Source organism: Ictalurus punctatus, chromosome 26 (genome assembly GCF_001660625.3).
Source record: "Ictalurus punctatus breed USDA103 chromosome 26, Coco_2.0, whole genome shotgun sequence".
In the NCBI taxonomy this organism is placed as follows: domain Eukaryota; kingdom Metazoa; phylum Chordata; class Actinopteri; order Siluriformes; family Ictaluridae; genus Ictalurus; species Ictalurus punctatus.
The window spans coordinates 9,759,707-9,770,628 of record NC_030441.2 but is presented as its reverse complement, the minus strand read 5'-3'; the positions used below and the strand labels follow the sequence as shown (position 1 = coordinate 9,770,628).

The window sequence follows — 10,922 nt, the reverse complement described above, 5'->3', positions numbered from 1 at the left end:
ACTTGAAGCTCTTGACTTGCATTTGCATGATTTTATGCATTGTGCTGCTGCAACATGATTGGCTGAGATAATCGCATGAATGAGCATAAAGTGGTCGGCAAGTATATATATTTCCCTAACCAATTCAACCAATATATTTTTTATACATTATGTGCTGTACCTGATATGTTTAATTTTATAATTAATGGCTTATGAATTTCTGTCTTTGAATAATCTACTAATTTTTTCACTTCATCAGTTTGCTTGATGAGAGTGCTTCTGTGTAGATGCTGCCAGATTCATGATGTTGAGGACTGCATGTCGGTTAATCTTTTGGAACTTGGACCATTCGTCTCCACTGGCTTCAGGCCATCTTCACTTCATCAAACCAGTTGCTCAGCTGCTACTTTATGGAAGACATCAAATATAGTCATCATGCATTAGGTCAGTGTGGCTGATCTCCAAAGAGGATATAGCTGCTGGGTTGATGAGGTGTGACGGCAGCAGAGTGAGAGAGATTTCTGCCAGAACTTTCAAGACTTGAAGCCTTGTCCAATTCTGGTAGATGTTAGCAAGACCAGCAGCTTTCTCTCAGACCTTCCTCCCAAAGACTTGCATGCACAGTACCTACAAGAATGTGATATAGAAATTGGGTACATAGAGCATTTTATTTCCAAGTATGGTAAATGTCTTGGTCTCCAATATTAAATCAAGTAGATTGCATATCATATATTACAGATTGTCTTCATGTTTTAATGTGTAACTGATATAAAATAAAAAGAGAAGGTAACATTTTAAAATAGTGTTCAGTAACTAGTTAGCTAGTAGTTCTCCAGAAGATATTTAAGACGTGCAAGCATTGCTTAATCCATAATGAACTACCAAACCATTACTTTATTACTACTATACTGAATAATTACTTAGTATTCATTTGTAGTATCATAGAGATGGGGTTTATATATAGTAGTTCTACTGATTCGCTCTGCTTGGTCCCTGCAAAACATACTAACTTCAGTAAAAGTACTACTACTGTAGTAATAATTTACTTGAGTAAAAGTAAAAGTAGAAATCAAGAAAATTACTTTGGTAATTACTTTTTTATATCTCTACAACTGACACAAGTAATCTGAGAATCTGAGGAATCCATTTCTGAAGTTATGAGTCCCTCCAGGAATTAGCGATATTGTGAAAAATACAGAAATGAATGCAAAATCAAGGAACTCTGCAATATTTGCAGGAGCTTGCAATTTTTGAAAATTACTGGAGATTTCCTGCAGATTTGAGACAAAATGCATCATGTGATGTCATCACAATGCACATTCAGCCAAAGCCCCCTTCAATTCACGTGCGTCAAACACGAGTACAGCTAAAAGGTCTCATTTACCCACAAACATCACCGTGAAAGACCGTGCAAAACAATTTTGTGCAATTGCGATTTTACCAATTCGAGTAGTTTTCCGCAGAAAAGCTCAAAATACTCCATAAATTGCTTTGCAAATTTTGAAAAGAGCTGAAGCAAAATCAAATTCATTGCTATACATTTGAAGTTCCTTCAAAACTCTCTCCCGAAATAAAATGTCACACTGATGTTTATTGACTCATGTAACCTGGGTTCAAAATACAAAAAAAAAAAAAACAGGAACAAGTAATGGTTAATACACATAAGGAAAATGACAAAAAATCATAAAGTGATAGGGAGATGTGGGTAATATACACTCACACTCACAGCAAGCATGGGGGAATGGGGAAAAATATGACTAAAGTGACTTTATGGTTGCATGGTTGTTGGTTCCAGACGGGTTGGTTTGCATATTTCAGAAACTGCGGATCTCCTGTGATTTTCATTCACAACAATCTGTAGAGTTTACACAGAATTGTGCGAAAAACATGGCCAAACTGGTTCAAGGTGTTATGAAGGGCTACAGTAACTCAAACAACCACTCTTTACAACCATAGTGAACAGAAAAACATCTCAGAATCCACAACATGTAGAACCTTGATGGACTACAACAGCAGAAGACCACACTGAGTTCCTCTCCTGTCAGCCAAGAACAGGAATCTGAAGCTACAGTGGACACGGACTCACCAAAAGTGGACTGTTGAAGCTTGGACCAGGTGACAGACTCTTGAACTGTATCTGCAGGATATTATGCATTGTGCTACTGTATTGCTGCATGATTGGCTGATTTGATAATTGCATAAATAAGTGTATATTGCTCAAGAACTATATCTATGGTGATGTTATTTAGAAGGGAGAAAGAATATTCATTTTGGTGGACAGGGCTCAGTACTTGAAACACTGTTGTGTATTGACTTTTAGTCACGTTATTAGCAAGTAAACAGTGGCATAAATTATATGTTTATGATTATCATTAACAGTGTAGCCTTATTTGCATTAACTTAACCCTTGCATAGCTGTACATAGCATCTGTACCATGTATATTCTGCCTTAACCTTATCGTATCTTCTTCTTTTTAAAAAAAAAAATACCTATTTTTCTGTGTCTTGCTGTCATATTTGTGTATGCACTGGAAGCTTTACTTACCAAGTCAAATTCCTTGTTTGTGTGAGTACACTTGGCAATAAAGCTCATTCTGATTCTGATTTAACATCAATAATATAGTAGCCTACAAATAGCAGTGTTTTGGCTTTACCCATGAAAAAGATGAGGTGAAGTTTTATTTATTTATTTATTTATTTATTTTGTTTGTTTGTTTTTTATTACTGGGCAACTAGGAAAAACTAATAGTTGTGCATCCCCTAATATGTATATCTGATCTGGTAATGAATTTGTTTTTGTTGTTGTTTTGTTTTGTCTTTTTTTTGTTGTTGTTATAAACAGTTGTTCATTTGCTTGACAAAGGCAGAAAGAAAAAAAACACGACATAACAGAAAAAAAACAAAATCTGCAAAAACTCTTTGACCTATCTTTATCAAAAAAAAAAACAAAACCTATTTAACTACGTTACCTACATTTTACCTACACTGTAAACCCTAATGTTGTCTTTACTTCAACAGCCAAGTAATCAAGTAAAGTTTGTTTAACTTATTTATCTACAAAATACATAAACTTGAGATTCCAAGTGTTATGAACTCAAAATCATGATTTATTAAAATAGCTCTCTGGCCTTTCTTTGATATGATTGGCCATGCAAGGAGTTCTGCCTGGCAACAAGAGAACTAATGCACTGATTGGTAGATAATTGCAAAAGGCAGTCCTCTTCGACATGATAATAAAAATGGTTTGTTAGTATCAATTCCATTCTCATGTAGAGGATTTTCTGTTAATTAAATTACATTTTGCTGTTAAGTGTTTAAGTAATTTCCCCTATGTATGGAATAACCAGTATTTTGGGATACCCTGTATTTAAGTACACATGAAATGAACACCAAGTTAAATGAACTTAATGATTTAAGCACACCAGTTTTCTGGTGGACTATTGGCTAGCATGCATCAGTCTCTCTGGTGCAACCTGAGTTCAATTCCCAGTCAGTAAACAAAAAGTACACTGTATGAACACAAAGTTAGGTGAACTTAATTATTTAAGTACAGTCTACATGAGCACCAAGTTAAGTGAACTTAAATATACAAGTTTTGGGAAACCCCAGTCAACTTGTTAGGGTTTTCATTGAACATACTCTAGAGCTGTTTTGCTCTCTGGTATGTTATATCAAATCCTACTAGCTCTATAAGAAATGAATACTACTTTGAGATGACTCTGGGAACTGGAAGTTGCTGTAAAAGTGTTGTTTAAAAATTCCCAGGTGGAAAGTCAGGACACTGCAGTACATGACGACAGAAGACATATCTCCATGCAGAATTAGACATGCTTTATTTTATGTTTTATTTTAGCATGGCTCCAACATTGTTTCGACATTATACACTACAATAAAGTAAGCTGCTCCGTTTTCCCACAAATGTGAAAGATAGACTTTGACACTAACTGTCACACAACTGTTGCTCAGAATGGCAGTTACATTATGCACAAAGCACAAAAGCATATTATGAACAATAATTCATTAAAAAATTCTAATGAGTGGAAAATATAAATGTTATCATGCCACGTTGTTGAATCTCTAATCATGTTTATGTTTAGAGCTTGTTTGTCTAGAAAGATGCAGTGAAATGATGTTTCCATTGCTTCTTTTGTAGAAGAAGGTAACAAGCTACGTTTAAAGTGTCATCAGTATTCAAAACCCTACCTGATCACAAAATAAATTAAGCAGCATGCAATTCTTCAATGATTATTTTAACCAAGTAGGTGATGACCTATTGATTCAGCTCATCATACATAGAGCAAGGAGTCGACTGACATATAACGCAATCTAAAATTACCCATGTGATTCTTCTATTGACACATAAGCTGCAAATCAAGTCATCCATGTGTAATGAAAATGGATTACTCGTAAACAACCTAGCGGCACATTATTTATTTCTCTAACTACCTTTCATTATGCTGTGTTTCCTCCCGAGGACTATTGAATTGCTAAATAGAACTGACTGTCATCACCTGGAGAACAATGTCCTCATTTTCTCAGTCACAAGAAACCAGAATGTTATTAATCACCGAGACCAAAAATATGGATTAAACCAGATGTTAAGGTCTGGGGAGGAATAGCAATTTCACTTTTATGCCGCACAAAACTGATGGAACACGGAACACATAGAGCATGAACAGTTGAATACAAGTTAACATTCAATGATCTTTAAATCACAATTAATGAGCAGAGGCTCTGTCTGTCCCGCTTGGAAAAGAATGGCCAGGCAGTACACACAGACACTCATTCACTCTATTAAGGCTACGGTGGCCGAGAGACTCTGGTGTTTCAGCCAAATACACATTTAAAACTCCCAGTGTCACTGTCTTAACATTTGGATGCCAGTATACATAATGACAAAAGTTGCACGGTTGATTTCCTTTGAGTACCCCGTCCCCATACGGCTGATTAATCTCCGGACGTTTAGACACATAACTACATTTATTCCCCCCACAGTCAAACACCATGAATAAACAAAAAGCTCACAATTAATTATTTATAGCCTATTCACCTTTCACACTGTATTAAAGCTATTTTTCTATTGGTGACATTCAGCTATGAATCCAGCTCAAATTAAATAAAAAGGCGGAAAATGCTTACTACAAAAACAAAACATTTAAAGAAGCAGTTCAGTTGACACTTTAGATATGCCGTTTACACAGTGCTAAACTGTTAGCTACAGGTTTCCCATAGTGTTAGCAACATTAGCATTGTAACTCTTGAGCAAAACTAAAGTAGCAAACTTCAAACACCTTTGGAATGAAGGAGTCGATTTATTTTTAACTCCAAACTGTTCCATTACTAAGGAAATAAGGAACTATTCCCTAAAATATACTATGTGTGTCACAAGAATAGCAACATTGTTAATATTTGAATTAAATGTTAAATATGTTGTCTTCCTTTTACTAATGCTAAACAATTTTTGCCATATATATGTCATAAATTACAGCATTTTTTTACAGTATATATATAATATATATATATATATATATATATATATATATATATATATATATATATATATATATATATATATATATATATATATATATATATTTGTTTAACGATGTCAGCATGGGGTTGGTAGTCAATGTCAGCAGATACTTCAGATGCTTTTATAGTCATATAATCATTCAAAAGGTCTTACCCTATGCCCAGTCTTGTTAATTTACTTTATTTAAAAAAATAAAATAAAATAAAATAAAAAAAAACAGCTTTATAACTTTTTATACATATCCAAAAGTGAAAGAGTGATGACTCAGTTCCAGCCCACACTCACTATTTTCATCTGACACATGACCTATGCAATGATGCAATTAACTCACAGGCAGAACACAGCCACAATTCAACTTGATGAGGTCATATCTGAGGCATGATACAGAATTTAGCTGAAAATGTTAAATATGGCACCTGGAGTGTGTCACTTTTATACTTGGGCTGGACTTTTCTACTATCTGGACTCAATATACTTGCAAAGGCACATATTAAATAAAATGCTTCATAGTAACTGGGTACATAAATAGACTTATATGTACTGACACTCAGCAGAAATACTCATCTATCGAAAACCTGTATAATTTCAGTAAGAGTGTTGCAGTTGGTTTTCCTACGAATGAATCCAGTTCACTCTAAATGTACTCATTCATTCATTGGCTTTTGCTTATTTTTAAGAATTTACAATCATTGCAGAAGTTCTTATTTGGTGTAGTGTGATTTGCAATAAACTGACTGTTACAGTTTCCCCTTTCACGGTGCATCAAACGTTATTTGCTCATGTTTTAATTTTCTGTTATAGTCCTGTCCTTTCATTGGTTTGTTGCCTGATTGTATTCACCTGTTCAAGGTCCTTGATTAGTTTATCTATGTATACCCTCTTGCGCCATTGTTCGTTGTGAATACCTTTCATGCGTTTATTGATGTTTATTGTTGAGTCCAGGCCTTGGATTTCATTGTACAGGCCTTTGCCTGTTTTTGACTATGCACTCGAATTACAGTTTTTGCAGAGGAACCTAATTATGATTCTTGGATTTGGCCAAATATAATTTTTAATTGAGTTTTCAGGTTTGAGACTTCTAGTCATTTTTTCATCTTCCTTATTAGTGCAATCACAGATGGATTATCAAATGTATTATCATCTGAGCAAATAAGTGCAGGATAATGGATTATTAGATTTGTTGGGTTGTTGCATTTCCTATAGCATTGGGAAAGTTTTTCCGCCCCCCACTATTTTATTCATTGTTTATATTTGCACGGGGCTCTATTTCAGTTTGAAGCTCCATTTGCTACTTCAAGCTATGTTTGATCAAGGCCTGTGTGAAATTGAATGGTAGTCTTGGAAACAGAAATTTAGATTTGTCAGAGCAGAATGAAAAGGGTAGCTGGCCTGCTTAATGTGTCATGTTCAAAACATTGCTTAGAGCGCTTGAAGGACTAGAACAAACTTTGTCACATAACACAAAGCTGGCAACTTTGGAGAAATAACAGCACCTGCTTCACCAAGAGGCGGCCTGTCATACAGAGAAACATTGCTTGTGTTTTAGCCCCAAGGCTCCTGGGTTTGATATAGTTTTACAACATACAAGGATGGTCCATAAAACAGTGGGGGACAGAGAGATAAACAGATAAAAATGTAGGAGAAGGTAAATGGAAAGGGGTATAGACATATGGGTGTATTGTACAGACTGAGAAAAGATAAGCATGTTAGAAAAATATAAATTCCAGTCCAGATCTGCTCAAGTCCATCTGTGTGTGTGTGTGTGTGTGTGTGTGTGTGTGTGTGTGAGAGAGAGAGAGAGAGAGAGAGAGAGAGCAGATTAAGATAAAAAGAGAGAGAACATCTTTCATCTGTGATTTACATTAGTTTGCAGTGTCCCTAACCACACCGTACAGCAGTTTGCACCAAGCTTAACTAAAATAAAAATTTTAGTTGGTCAGCCCCATAAAGCTTAATATTTAGATTACTATTCCAATTCATACCACAGCATGGTTGAATTCTGAAAATCTGATTGGTCAAAAAGTGGTGCTTAATTTCTTTAACAGTACAGCTTGACAAGTAGGTCAAGCTCCAAGGTATCAATATCACAAGTTCATTATAATACACTCATTCTAGTATTTTATTTAATTGACAGGGTTTGGTGAAAGCTCTACATAAACACAATTTTAAAAAAGTGTGTCATTTGTTGATATGGATAATAATTCTATTATAAATAGCACGAGGTGACGATTATTTAACACTTTTTGAAGGAGTCTCCAGTGTTAGCGTTAGTTTTAAAGACATGGGAGAGTCTTTAGACTGGAGGCCATTGAGATTTCTCATTAGAAGAAGCAGCTTAGGGAAATTATTTTCTTTTCATATCCCAGTTTGTTAGGAAGTTGGGGTTAGGGTGCAGGGTTAGCCATGATGCAGCACCCCTGGAGTAGCAGGGTGTTCTGGGTTAGGGTTAGGGTTATGGTCAAGCCCAACCTTCTGATCAGTAGCCCAGAGGATTAACCATTGAGCCATCACTGGCCCATGAAAAACTCCTTTTTTTTGTCTTACTAAGGGATTTGTTTCCCAGGCATTCCACAACATCACAATGGAACAATAAATGGCAAAAAAAAGTTGAGTCGATTTAATAATTTTAATTTGTTAGCACTGGCTAACTTGCTGTGGTATAAGAGGAATGAATACTTTAAGACATGCTGTTATAGGAAAATTATCAACACCTTTCCAATACCTTATATAATCCCATCTTATTTTTTTTTAGCTAAAGCATGCTAAAGCATAGTATTCTAAATATGAATTTCAGTTAAATATGTTATTCAGGAATAAAATTAGACCAAACCAAAGCACTACAATTACCTTATTCACAATCAAAGCCAAGCAGAATTCAAGATATTCTTGTATGTAATATTAGACTCACTCCAAAACAGGGCTGAGATTACCATTTATATATTCAGAGGAGCTTAACAAGAATGCCTCATCAGCTTGCAACGAGCGACAAAGCAATTAGGACAACTACCACGGTGGTTTTATTTTTTGTTTTTTTTTAAAAAAAGTGTGTTCCTGTACATCTGTATGCCTGCATGTGCATTTTAATACTGTGAACAGTGCCAGCATGTCCTTCTAAAAAAAATAAATCAAAAAAATAAAAGGAAAAAAAAATCGTTTATAATACTTCTTGAGCTTCCTCTCGAACCCAATTTCCCGAAGCAAAATTGGTCAAACAGAACGAGCTACTTAGTGAAATTCTTTACAGAATATGAAAACAGCAGTGTAAAACAGTGGATTGGTCAAGTGTACTAACTTCAAGACAGCAAGCTGAGAGGTATGCATCAAGGATAAGGATTTGGTAATAAGATGCATAATCTCTTTATGGAATATATGCTTGTAATGAAGTGTATATATGCTTGTAATTTGGTTCCTCAGTTCATAAACATAATTCACAGACAACAATGCAGAGACCACAGACTCACACTTAAACCATAAATGATGAGGACAAATGATAATGCCATAATATTCTATTCATGAATGAATGGTTGTACCATTTTGTAGCCATTATTTAGCTGAACTAAGGCAAGGCATCTAACTAACAGATTGTTTCATGCAGTATACATATATGTATCACAGTAGGAATGATTGAATATTTACATGATTTTCCTACATGGCTGTGATAGGTAGATTTTCAGCAGGTATCTGTGGGTTGTTTTTTTGTTTTTTGTTTTTAGTGATTGTCCATAGTATTTTAAATGAATGTGCTCAAACATTTCCTCTGAGGATCAGCATCAATGCTGTTTACTCATCATTGGTAATATCTTGGGCATTCTCATTAGTTCTAACATCAATACGATAGCAAGACGGAAAGAAGACTACACAAAACTATTCACAAATACAAAAACACTTTGAGACCCTCAAGACAAAAACGTGCCTAAAACTCATACAATCCGGACGAACCCCAGATCCAAAGTTAACATGGCCCCACTGTGCTAACTGTGGTGTAACTAAATTTAGACATCGATGCAGCTGTGACGCCAACAACCTCATCATCACCTTCCCTCCTCTTGCGCTTGCGGCATAGCAGGCCGCAGCAGGCGAAGGTGGTCAGCAGCGCCTTGCGGAAGCGCACATTCATGAAGCAGTAGATGACGGGGTTGACGCAGGCCGACGTGTAAGACAGCAGCTGGATGAAGGAAATGGGAGCGCCAGAGAGGGCCTGTTTGGCTGAGTGCTGGTCAAACGCCTTCCATGTGTTTACTGTATACAGAGGCATCCAGCAGATAAAGAACATGGCTACAATGATGATCAGCATACGGATCACGCGCTTCTTGGCTAGGAGTTTGGCTTCAGAGGTGTTGCTGCGTGGCCTCTCCGGCTTGGAGGAGGCCGGGTTGCTGATGGCGGAAAGCTGCATGGCTGGGGGTTTCTTGGGAACCTGGATGTAGCAGCCATCACTGTCATCTTGGCCATAGGATACGGTGCCATTCACGCCATTCTTCATTGCTAAGAACAGAAATGGGGAAATTATGAAACATTTATAATAGGACGACGGTCCAATCTGATATTTTAGTTTAGTTTTGTTTTATCTTACATATGGTTTCACATTTTAAGAGAGAATTTAATTAACCCAAAGCTGCAGGTATAGGTAAGTATTACATCATTTGTTTATAAAAAAAATTGTAAAGTTAGGAGAACGTCAATTATTTTTCAGTATTCAGTAGTTTATCGGAACAACCTAAGCATTTGTATGTATGTATGTATATGTATATATATATATATATATATATATATATATATATATATATATATATATATATATATATATATATATATATATATAAAGTAGTGTGTAACTTGGTGTTCAACTTGGTGTCACAATTTCACTTCACTTATGGGAGATGTTGATAGGGCCTGCACAAGCCCTTCATAACAACTGACATAGATGTTTGTTGATATACCTGCACATATACTTGCACAAGCCCTTCATAACAACTGACATGGATGTTTATTGATATACCTGCACATATACTTGCACAAGCCCTTCATAACAACTGACATGGATGTTTATTGATATACCTGCACATATACTTGCACAAGCCCTTCATAACAACTGACATGGATGTTTGTTGATATACCTGCACATATACTTGCACAAGCCCTTCATAACAACTGGCATGGATGTTTGTTGATATACGTAAGGTTGCTTGTTGACATAAGGTTCACTATTTCACTTTATGGATGGATGTTCATATGGGAACATTATAACTGAGTATGCCTTAATAACAACTGACAGAAACCTACATAAACACTTACAGGCTTATTCCAGAAGGCATCAGGTGACATTAATCAGGTGACTGCTTTCACCAGTGCTGATGTCTGGTTGAAAACACCTGAGTCAAACATCAATGCTTGTAAACATAATGATCAC

General features: G+C 35.8%; 1 protein-coding gene across 1 annotated transcript in view; it reads right to left on the bottom strand.

Annotated features, from left to right (window-relative positions):
* Positions 1–5,592: 5,592 nt before the first annotated feature.
* The window catches only part of cckbra (cholecystokinin B receptor a), a 30,583-nt gene continuing 25,253 nt past the window's right edge, over positions 5,593–10,922 (bottom strand). The window contains exon 5 of the mRNA XM_017456900.3: positions 5,593–9,997. Within this exon, the coding sequence (XP_017312389.1) occupies positions 9,465–9,997 (533 nt within the window). The 3' untranslated portion in view covers positions 5,593–9,464. The remainder of the gene's footprint in view (positions 9,998–10,922) is intronic.